The sequence below is a fragment of the Diachasmimorpha longicaudata genome, unplaced genomic scaffold (assembly GCF_034640455.1).
Source record: "Diachasmimorpha longicaudata isolate KC_UGA_2023 unplaced genomic scaffold, iyDiaLong2 ctg00000102.1, whole genome shotgun sequence".
NCBI classification, from domain to species: domain Eukaryota; kingdom Metazoa; phylum Arthropoda; class Insecta; order Hymenoptera; family Braconidae; genus Diachasmimorpha; species Diachasmimorpha longicaudata.
The window spans coordinates 70341-88779 of NW_026973922.1; the positions used below are offsets into that span (position 1 = coordinate 70341).

At 35.5% G+C, this 18439-nt stretch overlaps 2 protein-coding genes across 2 annotated transcripts in view; both read left to right on the forward strand.

The window, feature by feature from the left end:
• The window catches only part of LOC135171775 (uncharacterized), a 77594-nt gene that overhangs the window by 41593 nt on the left and 17562 nt on the right, over positions 1-18439 (forward strand). The window contains exon 5 of the mRNA XM_064138348.1: positions 10354-17241. The gene's annotated coding sequence lies outside the window, so the exon portion shown is untranslated. The remainder of the gene's footprint in view (positions 1-10353; positions 17242-18439) is intronic.
• On the forward strand, positions 472-10628 carry LOC135171776 (uncharacterized). The gene is made up of 6 exons (XM_064138349.1): positions 472-614; positions 1429-1643; positions 5006-8809; positions 8963-9097; positions 9192-9371; positions 10354-10628. The coding sequence occupies exons 3-6, from the start codon at positions 5116-5118 to the stop codon at positions 10626-10628; spliced, it is 4284 nt and encodes a 1427-aa protein (XP_063994419.1). The 5' UTR covers positions 472-614; positions 1429-1643; positions 5006-5115.

Below are 18439 nucleotides of genomic sequence, written 5' to 3' on the forward strand. Positions count from 1 at the left end.
TCCTGATTACTGAAAAATACTATTGTTATTAACAATTGAAATGTTATAAAAAATTGTCAAAAAAGTTTTAATACTAGAATCGTATTTCTAGACCAAAAATAGGGTCAAAAACGAATTTTGTCAAATTTGTCAAGAGACAATGTCAATAGACAAAAATTGCTTATAGTAGTACCATGAGGATGCCAAAAGGATCCATTTAAGCTATAGTGAAAATCACGTTCAAAAATTAATTTTAAAACAGAAAAATCATTGTCAAAATATCAGAAATAATTTTTAAGAATTAAAAATGTAAAAATGAAAAATGTAATAAGGCATAAGAGAATGTCACAGCATTAGATGAGACTACACACAGAACATATGAATACGCATCACGCGCCATCCCTACTCTCAGTCAAGTGGAGTTGCACGTTAAACGAAGCATCCCCACCATCCCTACTACTGGATAGCGTGCGCCAACGATCGACGCGGTGAATAATCGGTCAGAGTAGTCTCAGTGCCGCAGAGAAACGGCAGTTCAACTTCAACATCAGCCAGCAGCAGTCATCTCTCCGAAGAGCTCCGGGAACATTAAATCGACTAAGTTCCAAATTATTTTTGGACTTAGAAAATATTTCGTGAGTTGTGGACTTGGAAAAATTTCGTGAGTTATGAACTTAGAATAATTTTGCCTTCTGCACTCTTGAACTTAGAATAATTTGGCCTTCTGCACTCTTGAACTTAGAATAATTTGGCCTTCTGCACCGTTGAATTTATGATAATTTTGCTGTCTGCACTGTTGAACTCACAATTATTTTACCTTTCGCATTTTTCGACATAAGATTCATTTACATGAAATATTTTTCTAAAGCCACCATTCACTTTAATTATTAAATTTAAACATGTCAAGTCTCAAACAAGTAAAGAATTTGTGGTGAATAAAAAAGAAGTGATACCAAGTGTTGTGAAAAAGTGTTAACTTCCCCATCACACAAATCATACCGAGAAATTTTGCCGAGGCGACCCAAGACGCTCGTTTAAGAACGGTGGCTTGCGAACCCCACGAGAATTTATCGGTTGACTTACGTGAAAAATCACTCTTGAATAGAATTAATTGATAAATTTTGCCGAGGCGACCCAAGACGCTCGTTTAAATAACGGTGCCTTGCGAACCCCACGAGAATTTAACAATTGAATCTTTCATTGCATAATTTTTTATAGAATTAATTGATAAATTTTGCCGAGGCGACCCAAGATGCTCGTTTACGAACGGTCTCTTGCGAACCCCACGAGAATTTAACAATTAACTCTTTCATTCCAAATCTTCAGTAAAATTAATTGATAAATTTTGCCGAGGCGACCCAAGATGCTCGTTTACGAACGGTCTCTTGCGAACCCCACGAGAATTTAACAATTAAATTATGTAATCTAAAACAAACCGCACTCTCTTAGTGAAGTGAACCAACGATTAAAAATACAGTTTTCGTTCGATATATATATATTTATTAATTTTGTTTCTCTCGGAAATCCAGAAAAGAAAACGTCAATAAGTGAAATAACAAAAAAAAAACTTTATTCAAAAAGACTACGGAAAACGTATCATCCATCCAGCCAAGCAGCCGTCCAGATAGCGACCCAAAGGACTAATTATAAAAGAAATAACGAAAGTGAGTAACATGAGGAAAACATTTATTCTTTCTACCCGGATGTCGTTTGATATTCCAAAAAGGGAAAGTTTAACCACTATTTACGGTTTTCGGTAAATTCTCAACGTTAAAATAAATCAATCTAGCATGTCCTTCTTAAAATCGGCAAGTCAAATTTTAATCGGCTACCGCTCGACGGTTAAAAATTGTTATTTCGGCTTCCCTAAATTACTAAAATCAAAAACGGAAGGACAATATTGAAACAATGACACCAACTGAGATTTTATTTCTTCTAATAACACCAAATTCACCGGAAATACGTAACAAAAATGGTGCTAAGTGTGGGGTTTTTCTCAGTCACTTTTTCGTTTTTTTTTATTGCATTAGTTGGCTGGTCGCACACGTAATTTTAATCTAATGAATTTTAGCACTTTTAACGCCTATCATCCTAGAAGATACGATATACTGACCAATGTTCGTTTTTCGTTTCATCCTTCATTTTATTTTACTCGAGTTTTTTTTTGTTCTGAAAGAAAAAAAGTAAATCTCAAAAATTAATCGATTAATTCAACTCGTTACCATATATATATTCATACAGATTCATTGTTTTTTTTTTGATTTTTGAAATACATTAACAAAATTTATATATATAGATATCAATACTTGCATCAATCAAAATGGATAATTACGAAACGAATGTGGGTGAGATACCAGAGCAATTAGAAGAAGCCCGCGAGCTTAATCAACAACTCTTGGAAAGATTGAAATTAATCGAAGAACAGGCCCAAATAATTAAAGACCTACAAGCTTCAGTAAAACAATTGAAAGAATGTCAAACGCAGACTAGTAATTCTCCGTCGGAAGGAGACTTTGAACGACCCAATATTTCAAATCAAAATTATTTGGCAACTAACGTAATTCTGGATGAGATGGCTACCCTTAAGAATGACATAGATTTATTGAAAAATAAAACTGCACAATCACAACCCAGCAATACACCTATCAATGCGCACTACATTCCGAGTAGAATCACAGTTAAAGATGCACTCTCGTATATACCTTCTTTTGACGGTTACAATATAACAGTTACACAATTTATGAGAGCTTGCAATCGTGCATGCTCTATGCTCGACCAGTCTACCGTTCCCATGTTTTTAGCACTTGTTCGTCAGAAATTTAAAGGACGTGCACGAATAACCTTAGAAAATTTGGAATATCAAACACCTCTGGAACTTGAAACTAATTTACGCAACTTTTTTGATCCTTATAAAACTGCAAATGAATTGAAAGCAGCGCTTGAGAATGTTTGCAAGAAATCGCAAGAGCATGTTGTAGATTACATTAACCACGTTAAAAGCCTCTATTCTGATGTAATTAAAACTGAAACGCTTGAAAGAGAATATTTAACAGTAGAAGATGTCACTAAACTTGAAAAAGATACTATTAGAGCCTTTCTGAATGGTCTTCCACCTTCGCTTCGTATCCAATGCTTATCTAAACCCCATACGACTCTAGATGAAACATTTAAAAATACAATCGAAGTGTATAAAATCCACGAACGCGACATGACTCGATTTCACGAGCCCCAAAATTTTATTGGCACAACTCAAACTAACTCACACAGCTCTGGAGTTAATGCAAACATTCCACAAGAGGACAACCGCGTTTTCAATCGACGGGACAACGAAACTTCACATCGAAACGGGTTCAGCAAAACACCACAAGGGTTTAGTAACTCAAAAGCAATATCTCAAAATAGATATCACAATAATCATCCCAGGAATTTCAGCAACCCAGGTTCATGGAATAATCATCGCTTTTCTGCAAATCGAAACAATTTTAGTTCCTTTAATAATACTGGTACTCAAAATTATTCAAGTAATAGCAATTTTGGGCAGGAAAACGGCAATAAACCAAGCTATATACCGGGAGTTTTTTGTGAATTATGTCGATCGCCAGGGCATAACTTGAGTAACTGTAGAAAGTTAGCTTACATGAACAGACAAAAAGAAATGAATTCAAAAAATGGCCAACTCCCCGAACAGAATATTGGCGGGTTTACGGGGAGCAATCCGAATCAAATCCCGTCACTATCTCAAAACCCGTGCAACCAATCGAGCGAAAATCAAATCCAACCGAATTTCCCCTCGACTTCGGGAACAACCACGGGAACTCAATAAAACGCGATTGCACACTACGAAGTTCTAAATTAAATATTCAGGACACTTTGAAAAGCGCAATTAATAGTAATATAAATATTTCCGGAGCGGATCTAGCGAAAATCCCGATCAAAACCATAGAAGAATTATACGTCGATCAAAGAGCACGAACAATTAATGCCATCAAAACACATGAAGGGCTTAGGGCGTTATGGGAACAAAAACCATCATTAATGCGGTACGGACTCGGATATCATGAAGAATTGAGACAGAAATCCCGGGGGTTAAAAAAAGTACAGGACTCAGTTAATAATAATCAATTCGAAAAAAATAATTCAGAGACGAACGTTAACATTAATTGTATACCTGACGAACCGATTAATGCGATAGTTTCCCCAGTAGAATCAGAGATTAAAATTTCCACAGAAAATACAAAAATAAATTCCGATTGTTCCATTAACACCACTGCGCGGCGCGCGTCTGAACAACTATCTAACGCTAATGAATCCGTAGCTACAAATCCTCCCAATCGAACACATACGGAATCAAATAACCCTAAAACATCATCAATTGAAACTAGCGATGTCCATCATCTAAAAGAAGCACAATTAGACACGGAAAAATCAATTGAAAATCTCAGATTAACCGCGCCCGTAAAACCCAATGGATCTAGTGAGAGGACTACTGCAGAAAAACTTCTCGATTCGAAAGGACAGACAGAATTAAAGCCTTATTCTCGTATTGCTCACGTGCAAATTGGAAAAACAAAGATCGCGTCCGTTACATTATACTCATCACAATTAAAATTACCAACGGTGATGATGATCGATAGTGGTGCGGAAGTCAATTTAATTAAAATCAGCGCTCTTAATTTTCACGCCCCAATGAATAACAAAGACATTATTGAGCTTCACGGTATTACTGACAATTTTATTAAAACCCTTGGAACCGTTTTAATTAACATTGATAACTATTCCATAAAATTTCATGTAGTGAGCGACAATCTTCCTATAATTCAGGCCGGAATTATTGGCGCAGAATTTTTCCATGAGTTCAGAGCCACTCTTTCGTATGAATCTAAAACTTTTTCTTTCCATAATGTAGTGATGGAAATAACTTACGACGACTATCAAACAATTCCTAAAAATTCTTCCTGTGCATTTACAGTTCAATTAACCAAAGATTCACCCACGGTTGGCCTTATCTCGGATATTTACATTGCAGACAAGGTTTCCATAATTGGAAGTCCAGAATTGAATATTCAAGGAAACGCATACATCAGAGCTATCAATCAAAGTGATCAAGATTTGACCTTGCCTACGCCTGTGATTAAGATGGGCCAGTGTAGTTGGTTAACATGTAGAGGAGAGACTGATGCACAGCGCGAACTGATCCGCGAAAACAATTTTCAAGAAGAGCCTAATTCTCATATTCAAAAACTCGACTATCTAAGTCACAAGCCAAATTGGTTCGCAAGTCCACCTCTCGATACTATTCCCATTAATGTAGTCTCAAGCGATAAACTCACTGCTGAACGTGCAAAATCTATACAAAACCTCCTCTATCTCGATCATTTGACTGAAACAGAAAATACTGTAATTACTGAACTCATTAGCCAACACCAAGACCTTTTTGTTCTTAATGGCGAAGCTTTAGGTGCTACAAATGCTATTTTTCATCAAATTAATACAATAGATGACGTACCTGTATTCAAACGACAATATAGATTCCCTCCTATTCACAAAGACGAAATTATAAAACAATGTACAGAATTAGAGGCAAGAGGTATAATTAAACCATCCGATTCGCCCTATAGTTCTCCCATTTGGATAGTTCCGAAAAAGGAAGATTCCTTAGGAAATAAAAGATGGAGAATGGTAATTGACTACCGATCTCTCAATGAAAAAACCATCGGGGACGCCTACCCTCTCCCAAACATTAATGAAATATTAGACCAGTTGGGAAATGCCCAATATTTCTCAAGCTTTGACCTTGCTAGTGGATTCCATCAAATCCCTATTCATCCTAATGACACACATAAAACCGCATTCTCTACACCCTATCAGCACTATGAGTTTACGCGCATGCCCTTCGGTCTCAAAAACGCACCCCCAACATTCCAAAGAATGATGGATAAAGTCCTAATTGGATTACAGGGTAAAGAATTATTCGTCTACATGGATGATATAGTGATCTATTCTCAGACTCTTGAAGAGCATGTTCGAAAGTTTCAAAATTTAAGTGAGCGCTTACGAAAGGCTGGTTTGCAACTCGAACCGGATAAATGTCACTTTTTAAAGAAAGAGATCAATTATCTGGGACACATTATATCATCTGATGGAGTACGTCCGGAACCAAAAAAATTAACAGCTGTCCAAAATTTTCCAAGACCAACCAATCAGAAAAATATCAGACAATTTCTTGGCCTAACCGGGTATTACCGTCGATTCATCCCAAATTATGCAAAAATCGCCAAACCTTTAACCTCTCTCCTAATGAAAGACAAGAAATTTCAATGGGGCGACGAGGAAAACAAAGCCTTTAGTAATTTACGGAACGCGCTGTGCAAATCTCCCATACTGCAATATCCAGATTTCACCAAGGAGTTTGTAATCACGACAGATGCTTGCGGATACGGCATTGCCGGAATTCTCAGTCAAGGAGAGATTGGTAAAGATCTTCCAATTGCCTATATCTCAAGAGTATTAGGAAAATCAGAAAGAAATTACTCAACTATAGAAAAGGAAATGCTTGCTATCATTTATGCGGTAAACTACTTTCGACCTTATGTCTACGGTCGGAAATTTACATTAGTTACAGACCACAGGCCTTTGACGTGGATTAATTCGGTGTCGTCGCCAAATTCTAGAATTGTTAGGTGGAGACTAAGTATGCAGGATTTTGATTACCGAATAGTATATAAACCAGGGTTAGTGAACGCAAATGCTGATGCTTTATCTAGAAATATTCCATTTAATAACGAAACAGAATGCGACAACGATGATACTTTGTTAGATATAAAAAGAATTTTCACGATTGATTCTGACACCTCTTCTAGTGATTCAATATTTACGGCCCCAGCAAAACGAAAAAAGAAAGAGGTAACAAAAGCACTGACGAAAAGATCTCGTGTGGGAAGCGATGATATTGATATAGCAGTAGATAACAGCACGAAATCAGAGGACAGTGAGAATGTAGGTAGAAATAAAAGAAGTAATATAGCTGACGAAGATATCACGCAACAGACAGGCTCAAGTAGCGCGACGGAAATCTTAGCCGAACATCCGGCATCTGAACCCCTGATATCACCTGAAGGAAATGACTCAGATAACGAACATAATCACAGTGAGCTATCCAGTAACGGTGGATTAGCGGAGAGCGAACGCAGCTCTGAGTCATATCCTGCAAGCGTTGCAAATAATCAAGACATCGACCCATCCCACTATTTACCCCCAGCCGCTTGTGATGAAATAGATGAAACATTTTTTGATGACGGGTCTCTAGGGTTAGCAGACTTTACTGAAATTATGTCCGACATGTTCATATTCCCAGAGGATGCACAAGATAACAACTCGACTGATATACTCAGAACAGACCCTATTAGCAATCAAGAGAATGAAGCAGTTGTGGTCGATGTACCTGACTCAGATGATTCAAGCGATTCGAGCGAAGAAATATTCCCAACAGCTCGCGTTCCATTCGAGAATCAACGACAAAGGGAAAATAAAGAAAGACTACCACCAAATTCGCGAATAATTTCGGATCAGGTAATTGAATGTCGTGACAATTTAGCCATGCGACAAGACAATTATCTTATCTTTACTTCTATTAGGGGTGAAGCTTGCGATAATGGAGCTCTGGAAATACTGCATACAATCGATTGTCCGATCAATGATCTCACTTTACTCCGTGTAAAAGTTATACCTTATAAGAAAAAACTTACCCTCATCCTACCCCTGCGTAATAATAGGAACAACATAGTGGTCGAAGAAGACATTCGCGAAGGGTTACAATCTGTTCACAACGCAATAATTGATCTCAATATCAAATCAATTAGCATAGCTAAGACTGATCAATTCGACGACGTCCCATGGAATATAATAGAACAAATCCTAGTAGATACATTTGCACCAATTGATGTAAAAATTACAATTTGCACGCAAGAAGTCATAATCCCCAATGAGCATGACCGATCCGAGATCACAACATCCTCACCTAAAAAAATCACGCTCCATTCACTGTCACCTGCAACTCACGCTACGCTACACGTACTACCGTCATCTAATCAAGGATTAGTCAGCACCACCCCAGTTATGAAAATCCCGCACATCTCTACTAGCACGTCAAACCCTGCTATCAATCATCAAAATACACCTGGCCCATTATCTACACACAATATCACCGATGTATCCATTCCAACAGGCGCTTCACACGAAAACCATTGCAGTTCACACCAACCAAGCACCTCATCAACTATGAGGAATCACCTAATCGTGATGCCTGATCCAACTCACTCCGACGAAACGTATGTCTTACATCCTCTTGACGATGAACCTGCTAGATATGTTATCAATGTCTTCCCCAACGACCCAAGGTATAGGGTGTATACAGGCCTTGACATAAACAATAAAAGACCCTCACAAACACCTCTCATCTTCTACGCCGCATCAATGGACACAACAACACCCAACAAGTCGACCTATCACATTGATGAACATGACCCTCGACATGATCGTTACTGTCCTACAACTGTGCCTGAAACCCCAACGCAAATACCAGTAATACCACCACCACGACCTGTCACTCCATATATCCCCAAATATATTAATCCCAACCCATCAACCCTTCCGAACCCGTACATCATTCTTGAAAGACTAGAGTCACTTCAACCTACCTATAAGCCTACTCCTATACCTACGCTTGAAGGACGAAGAAAACAATATGCTACTGCAAATGAGGACGAATTCTTAGAGATGAAGGAAAAATTAGAAGAAAAAAAGCAAAGGTTGGCGGATGTGTTTAAAATTAGTAAATCAAGAAGGAAGCAGAGAATTGGAGAAGAAAAAGCGGAAGAAGAGCAAAGGCGGAGAAGGATTAAGGAAACCAGGAGGAGGAAACTAAAAGACCTGCTGGCACGAAAATAAGTGAAATTAGGGAAGGGGGACATTTTCCAACATTCAGTAATCACAGACGCATCTTCACGCTTTGGTTTCTTTAATCACTCAAAAGGCTTAAATCTTCACCACCCATTGACAACAGCTCTCAAACCTCACATTAAAAATTGGCTTTATCATTCAACAGGAAATGGACAGGACCGTAAAGCTAAGTGAATATCACACTCACCTTCGCGACCAAATCCCACCACAAGAACGACAACACTTACTTAATAGGCTAAAGGGATTTGAAAAAGATCTACTGAAAATCGCCGGAGGGGCTAAACCCGTGAGCCACCTGAAATTTATAGAAGCAGATGTGAAACGATTTCTTGGAAAATTGAATATCCAGATACTGCAAAACTCAATCAGCGAAGATATACACGTAATAATACTAGAAAACACCAACCCAGAAATCATCGAAATGGCGTTTGGAGGTAAACCGGCGTGGAAGACTCAACTAGAAGTTGTATTAAAAATTATTCAACACTTAAGGATTCTACTGAAATAGAAACTCAACAATCATAACCTACACGATTCCATTACACGACGGGGAGAAGGCCGAATTTCAATGGGGTTTGGAGTCAATAAATACTTTGGGAGTGACGATCCAAGGGGTCCCCAGGGAAACGGCGGCGAAATAAGATAGAAAAAAAAAAAAAAAATAAATAACTAAATAAATATTATTTTATAGTATTTTATACAGTATTCGAAACTACTCTTTCTATATTTTTTTTATAATTATCACTAGCATTGTATTCAATGAAATAACCTACATATATATGTATACATATATAGATATAGATTTTTTTTATTTTTCATTCATATGTGCATAAAATCATAATGTCCATATACATTTTTTTTTTATTGGGAGATAATCCCGTACCGAATGTACTCTCAATGCTTTATATCGAGTCAAACATTCATAATCAACATTTGTAGACATTAAAACAAAAACATAACAGAGGTCATTAATATAAATCATGACATATTTAATATCTACACTGTGCGACATTTATTAATTCCTTCAGCATAACAATCAGTAAACCAAAAATTGGACATACATCATAATTTTTGGCAAACTAAGGCTAGGGGAAAAATAACGCGCTTTCAACCAAACTTTTGATTCCAAACGGTATCAAGAATGAAAATAGTTTAGTCAAAAAACATTAGACAAAGTAGATAATAACAGAGCACGCAACATTACCATGCTGCACTTAATATTTTAGACACATAATTTTTTTTTTTCTTTTCCCGACTTTTGCTGTCCGCATCCCTTTTATATAATCTAGGTGAAGGTAGCACTAATCTGCACGAGCACGTATTTGCAATGCACTGAATGCAAAATATAGAGTTATAAATGGAACGAAACGTTTTTTCTTCCGTAAATAAAGAAATAAACGTCTCATACCATTCCAGAATCAGGAATGGACAGACACACGAATGAGCGCCCTCGTATGATTAGGATATGGAGACACCCCAATAAAGAAATCTTAGAGGCGAGGAAAAGGAAACACCGAATATTAATTATCGCGAGACAATTGCAAAAGAAAGTAGAAAAAATGCATAAATTATTAGATGTATTTAAACAATATTGCGAAGCGAAAATCGACGAAATAGAAAATACCGATAGTCACGAAGAATTGGAGGAGATTTCGGCGGACGAAATAGATACAGATAATGATAGCAGATAAAGGTAGGATATTCTTTCTATTACTTCAGGCTTAACTTGAGAAAATGAGAGAAACTTGCAAAATAAAAATAAAAAAATAATACTAAACTTAACTATTCATAATGGCTACTAACGCTTGAATTATAACGGTAAAAGAACGCCGACGGAATGACACAGATCCCGTTAAATAGCCTCACTAAATAAATAATAAAAATTATAATATTCATATACATATGCATATGTATATACATGTATGTATATGCATAACATTAGAATCATACTCATGAAGTAACAATACTGTGGGCTGGCATGAGTTCGAGTATCGATTGTCACCTTTGCGATAACCTGAAAACAAGTGAAGAAATAAGTAGAATATATAATAAAATACTGTAACGATAGGCCACTGACGAGTAGTATGTAAAATTATGAATTGAAGTGTAAGATTTAGAATAAGCCTGAAATTCCTTCAGCATGAATGAGCTGAAACATGCAACGCCCTACAGTTGCGGCTTAAGGTTCCGAATATTGGCACCTAATTCTTCAGGATATCAGGGATCGAACTTGATGTTCTGCGGACCTTCGGCCTGAAAAGAAAACAACAACGACGAACAAAACACAATCCTATTTTGCTTTCCTTACCTGCTCCCCTATATCCATCTTCCGACCTCTTGATACTCGAAAATCAATTCGAACTATCGCTGGAAAGATGCTCACGTCATGTTCTCACTCAGAAAATACCGCGTACACCTGGAAAAGGACGAAGAAAATGAAAACAAAATATTTAAAAGAGAGGTCACAATCTTGCTGACCAACACTAAACAACAGATATTCAAATTACCTTACATGCGTAAAACAAACATTCTACACGATCGTGACGACGATGGGAAGTTCCACATGATAATGGAGACTACAACGGAGCGAGCATGCAGTAGAAGTACTCTCTACAGTGCAAAGCAGCATAACCATCATCATACTGGAAATGGGAACCCAAGATATCCAAGTCAAGCAATAATTCAAAATCAATGAAAACGAATACCGGAATTCAACCTCCGCTACCAACAAGAAGTACGAATGCAAGATATGAGTGGAGAACGTGAACAAATCGCAGAAAATTGAATACCAAAATGGAACAGCATATAGATAGATCTGTCACAGCACCATTGGGTGAACGAAACCTTCCTTACCATATGAACGTCCCCATACCTTTCTAATAATCCTAGCCAAAGAAAACAACAAATGTACGTACTATGACCAGACTTCGGCAGTTGATCCGCAGGCATTAGTCGATCCATGATACCAAAACGGACAACAGAACAGCAAGGAGCTGAGGATACCGAAGAACACGACCGGAACAGGATCAGAAGATTATTATTTTACTACACTGTATCTCTTATTATGTTATATTATGTTCAATTACATTAAAGTCCAATATTTAAGATCTATGGGTACCTCGCAAACGTGACAATACGTAATTTAACTATACGAAAGTGACTTGGACCACTTAACACTACGCTTAAGCCTATAATAATTTAAAAATCAAATAATCAAACATATATTGGGCAAAAAAAAAAAATTTCATGAAATTTAAATGTTCTATATCTATCTATATATGTTCACTGCAAGCAATACCTGGGTTTACTCAATTGGGAAGTAACCACTTATAAGCACCTCCCTTTTTCTCAATAATACCTACACGAATATATATCTAAATTAAACCTACGATTACAGAATACATAAAATGGATCCGTCAATCCGATACAGGACGTTACGAGCGTCCTTAATACTGAATTATCCTGTTAGTCTGAGGAATAAAATATATAATAAACTTACTACGTATGCCACAAAAATCGCAGACTGCAGAAAAGCAAGGGAAAAACCGGCAACGCTTAACAATTTAACAGAGAATCTCGAAGAAATAATTAAACCACTACACATCGCTGTCATACAAGGAGTATTATTTGGCAACATGCACTTTATAAAATTGGACACGAATCCTCAAATCATAAAATTTTACATGAATGACGAATATGATTGGCGCAAGGAAGCCAAACTGTGTCGACAAATAATTAAAACATTTAAAAGACTACTGAAATGAAAAACAAAAAAAAACTAGGAACATTAAATACGTGAAGTGGGATTGCAAAACTCAGTGCAACAAATAATTAGAGATTAAATAGTGAAATACATGAATCGAATAGTTGAACTCAATCAAATACTGTCAAACATGCAACGCTTAGATAAAAATAAAATTATGAAATGTTTAATTGAATTTCAGTGGGTTAGGAGCTTATACTTTCGAGGTAATGTACCGGAGAATCCCCTGATAGAGTTCATAACGATAAAATATGTAAAAATCACAAAACTATGGAATAAGGACCGTGATTGGTTGATTTTTCACAAAAAAAAAAGACGACAATAATATCAATGAATAAACTATAATAGACTTTTACAGTTGCTTTTGTCGCTAAAACAGACAAAAGCAACTGCACTCACCATTGTCATGTTACGTATTCACATACGTTTTCTATGAATGATATCCCCTTGAAGCAATTGCAAAATATAAAGGATGAAATCAATCAAATATAAATACTAAATACCGCTATAAATTACTGATCATATATTTCAACCAGAGGTCATGTAACAAAACATTCTTAGATGAATGACCAAAAGGATTCTATATATAAATAAGACTACCGAAATGAAAAGATAGAAACATTGACGGAGGACGGAACAGTATTTCTCCCTCTGACGTCGCAAGCCGATGACCTTTAATACAATCATTGCACAGAATAAATAAATGATTACTTATAATGAAAATAATTCGGGACCATACAGGAGCCCACATACCAATGATTAAAAGAAACTCAGCTTTGGGACGTTAGAACAGGGTTAAACCGCGAGGACGAGTAACGCACCCTCTCAAAAATGACGAAATCTTGGAAATTTCCACGTATATATTGATACGAGTCAATCTAAGAATGATATGACTCCGATTGAAATAAATGAAAAGAAAAACGAAGAATGAAATACAAAAGAGAAATCATAATTCTGAAAAATAGAAGCAATTGCAAAGTATAAATACCGCTATAAATAACTGATCATATATATCAACCAGAGGTCATGTAACAAAACATTCTTAGATGAATGACCAAAAGGATTCTATATATAAATAAGAATAAAGAAATGAAAAGATAGAAACATTGACGGAGGACGGAACAGTATTTCTCCCTCTGACGTCGCAAGCCGATGACCTTTAATACAATCATTGCACAGAATAAATAAATAATTACTTAAAATAAAAATAATTCGGGACCATACAGGAGCCCACATATCAATGATTAAAAGAAACTCAGCTTTGGGACGTTAGAACAGGGTTAAACCGCGAGGACGAGTAACGCACCCTCTCAAAAATGACGAAATCTTGGAAATTTCCACGTATATATTGATACGAGTCAATCTAAGAATGATATGACTCCGATTGAAATAAATGAAAAGACAAACGAATAATTTAAATACAAAAGAGAAATCATAATTCTGAAAAATAGATAAATTCGACTATTGCATCAAAAAGGATGCATGAAAAGTCAAGAAATAACGTAAACTAAATATTCCATAAGACAATGGCCATGAAAAGTTATGAAAAAATAGAATTTGTTAATAAACAATTAACAAACATTTATAACAACAAAATGCAAATCAGTGGAAAAGAAAGAACGATCACCGGGGTAAGCACCCACCAAAAATCTTTTCTTAATCTTCATAAACAGTTGAGATATTTATTTTTGAAGTTTCATACAGACACATACAAGCCCATGTATCCGTGTGTCCACAAAACTTTGGAAAATTCTAGCGTACGCATTATTGATGATAGAGAAATGGTTTCCATACAAAAGGGACTCCATATTCTGAGAACTATTTATTTCACTCATAAAAATAATAAAATTTATTAACAAATATAATTGTTGTAAACAAAATATACATGAAATATTCTACGAACAATTCAGAAAAATCGTAAAAGGAAGTTCTGTAGATCCTAAATATGTATTTCAAAAATCTCTTCTTAATCTTCATAAATAGTGAAGATATTCATTTTTAAACTTTTACACACACCCACACATACAAACCCATGTATCGGTGTGTCCACAAAAACTTTGGAAAATTCTAGCGTCCGCATTATTGACGATAGAGAAATGGTTTCCAGACAAAAAAGGACTCCATATATTGAAAACTATTTATTCCATTCATAAAAATGATAAAAATTATTAACAAATATAATTGTTGTAAACAAAACGTACATGAAAAATCCTGTAAACAATTCAGAAAAATCGTAAAAGGAAGTTCAGTAGATCCTTGATATGTAACAAAAAAAATCTTTTCTTAATCTTCATAAACAGTGAAGATATTGATTTTTAAATAATTCACACTATACACACACACTCAAATCCTTGTATCGGTGTATGCAAATAAAGTTCGAGAATTGATAGCGCTTTCCCTATGGGACATATGCAAAAACATCCCATATAGAAACTACGGCATAAATTGTGAACTACAAAAATATGTAATAAAAAATTGTAAAAGTCAATAGACAAAACTGAATGTCTATTGACATGTCATTAAGAATTACCCCTAAAAAATCTAAAATTGGCGAAATTAGTGCATTTAAATAACAAGAACAAGAATATGAAAGAAAATTAAACAAAACTCAACAATTTAAACATGTCAATTTTGATAAATTAGCGATCTTAATTGTAAATGTTAATAACCACGAAATTAATGAACGAATTGCTACCGAAAAATCCATAAAAATAGTCCACTGAATCCTCTAACGACTGAGCCATTGATTAGATTTTTCACGTTATAAACAACGCCATTAAAAGTTAATAAACATTTTTCAAGGTCAAGTCAATATCTCCGAAAGTTGTATAGTTAAGAAAATGAAAATTTATGGAAAAATGCTATAAAATGTGGACATTTGAATGGATGAATAATTGTTCCTGATTACTGAAAAATACTATTGTTATTAACAATTGAAATGTTATAAAAAATTGTCAAAAAAGTTTTAATACTAGAATCGTATTTCTAGACCAAAAATAGGGTCAAAAACGAATTTTGTCAAATTTGTCAAGAGACAATGTCAATAGACAAAAATTGCTTATAGTAGTACCATGAGGATGCCAAAAGGATCCATTTAAGCTATAGTGAAAATCACGTTCAAAAATTAATTTTAAAACAGAAAAATCATTGTCAAAATATCAGAAATAATTTTTAAGAATTAAAAATGTAAAAATGAAAAATGTAATAAGGCATAAGAGAATGTCACAGCATTAGATGAGACTACACACAGAACATATGAATACGCATCACGCGCCATCCCTACTCTCAGTCAAGTGGAGTTGCACGTTAAACGAAGCATCCCCACCATCCCTACTACTGGATAGCGTGCGCCAACGATCGACGCGGTGAATAATCGGTCAGAGTAGTCTCAGTGCCGCAGAGAAACGGCAGTTCAACTTCAACATCAGCCAGCAGCAGTCATCTCTCCGAAGAGCTCCGGGAACATTAAATCGACTAAGTTCCAAATTATTTTTGGACTTAGAAAATATTTCGTGAGTTGTGGACTTGGAAAAATTTCGTGAGTTATGAACTTAGAATAATTTTGCCTTCTGCACTCTTGAACTTAGAATAATTTGGCCTTCTGCACTCTTGAACTTAGAATAATTTGGCCTTCTGCACCGTTGAATTTATGATAATTTTGCTGTCTGCACTGTTGAACTCACAATTATTTTACCTTTCGCATTTTTCGACATAAGATTCATTTACATGAAATATTTTTCTAAAGCCACCATTCACTTTAATTATTAAATTTAAACATGTCAAGTCTCAAACAAGTAAAGAATTTGTGGTGAATAAAAAAGAAGTGATACCAAGTGTTGTGAAAAAGTGTTAACTTCCCCATCACACAAATCATACCGAGAAATTTTGCCGAGGCGACCCAAGACGCTCGTTTAAGAACGGTGGCTTGCGAACCCCACGAGAATTTATCGGTTGACTTACGTGAAAAATCACTCTTGAATAGAATTAATTGATAAATTTTGCCGAGGCGACCCAAGACGCTCGTTTAAATAACGGTGCCTTGCGAACCCCACGAGAATTTAACAATTGAATCTTTCATTGCATAATTTTTTATAGAATTAATTGATAAATTTTGCCGAGGCGACCCAAGATGCTCGTTTACGAACGGTCTCTTGCGAACCCCACGAGAATTTAACAATTAACTCTTTCATTCCAAATCTTCAGTAAAATTAATTGATAAATTTTGCCGAGGCGACCCAAGATGCTCGTTTACGAACGGTCTCTTGCGAACCCCACGAGAATTTAACAATTAAATTATGTAATCTAAAACAAACCGCACTCTCTTAGTGAAGTGAACCAACGATTAAAAATACAGTTTTCGTTCGATATATATATATTTATTAATTTTGTTTCTCTCGGAAATCCAGAAAAGAAAACGTCAATAAGTGAAATAACAAAAAAAAAACTTTATTCAAAAAGACTACGGAAAACGTATCATCCATCCAGCCAAGCAGCCGTCCAGATAGCGACCCAAAGGACTAATTATAAAAGAAATAACGAAAGTGAGTAACATGAGGAAAACATTTATTCTTTCTACCCGGATGTCGTTTGATATTCCAAAAAGGGAAAGTTTAACCACTATTTACGGTTTTCGGTAAATTCTCAACGTTAAAATAAATCAATCTAGCATGTCCTTCTTAAAATCGGCAAGTCAAATTTTAATCGGCTACCGCTCGACGGTTAAAAATTGTTATTTCGGCTTCCCTAAATTACTAAAATCAAAAACGGAAGGACAATATTGAAACAATGACACCAACTGAGATTTTATTTCTTCTAATAACACCAAATTCACCGGAAATACGTAACAATTTTGTCTAGGTGCAGCCAAAAAAAAGTGATTCCCACGATGTTGTTACGTATTCACATACGTTTTCTATGAATGATATCCCCTTGAAGCAATTGCAAAATATAAAGGATGAAATCAATCAAATATAAATACTAAATACCGCTATAAATTACTGATCATATATTTCAACCAGAGGTCATGTAACAAAACATTCTTAGATGAATGACCAAAAGGATTCTATATATAAATAAGACTACCGAAATGAAAAGATAGAAACATTGACGGAGGACGGAACAGTATTTCTCCCTCTGACGTCGCAAGCCGATGACCTTTAATACAATCATTGCACAGAATAAATAAATGATTACTTATAATGAAAATAATTCGGGACCATACAGGAGCCCACATACCAATGATTAAAAGAAACTCAGCTTTGGGACGTTAGAACAGGGTTAAACCGCGAGGACGAGTAACGCACCCTCTCAAAAATGACGAAATCTTGGAAATTTCCACGTATATATTGATACGAGTCAATCTAAGAATGATATGACTCCGATTGAAATAAATGAAAAGAAAAACGAAGAATGAAATACAAAAGAGAAATCATAATTCTGAAAAATAGAAGCAATTGCAAAGTATAAATACCGCTATAAATAACTGATCATATATATCAACCAGAGGTCATGTAACAAAACATTCTTAGATGAATGACCAAAAGGATTCTATATATAAATAAGAATAAAGAAATGAAAAGATAGAAACATTGACGGAGGACGGAACAGTATTTCTCCCTCTGACGTCGCAAGCCGATGACCTTTAATACAATCATTGCACAGAATAAATAAATAATTACTTAAAATAAAAATAATTCGGGACCATACAGGAGCCCACATATCAATGATTAAAAGAAACTC

Bases quoted from the DNA above. Each gene is read 5' to 3' on its own strand.
- LOC135171776 (XM_064138349.1), top strand. From the start codon at position 5,116: ATGGGCCAGTGTAGTTGGTTAACATGTAGAGGAGAGACTGATGCACAG. The intron at 8,810-8,962 runs GTAAATCAAGAA...TCCAACATTCAG, and splicing joins GGCGGATGTGTTTAAAATTA to TAATCACAGACGCATCTTCA. The intron at 9,098-9,191 runs GTAAAGCTAAGT...GATTTGAAAAAG, and splicing joins AACAGGAAATGGACAGGACC to ATCTACTGAAAATCGCCGGA.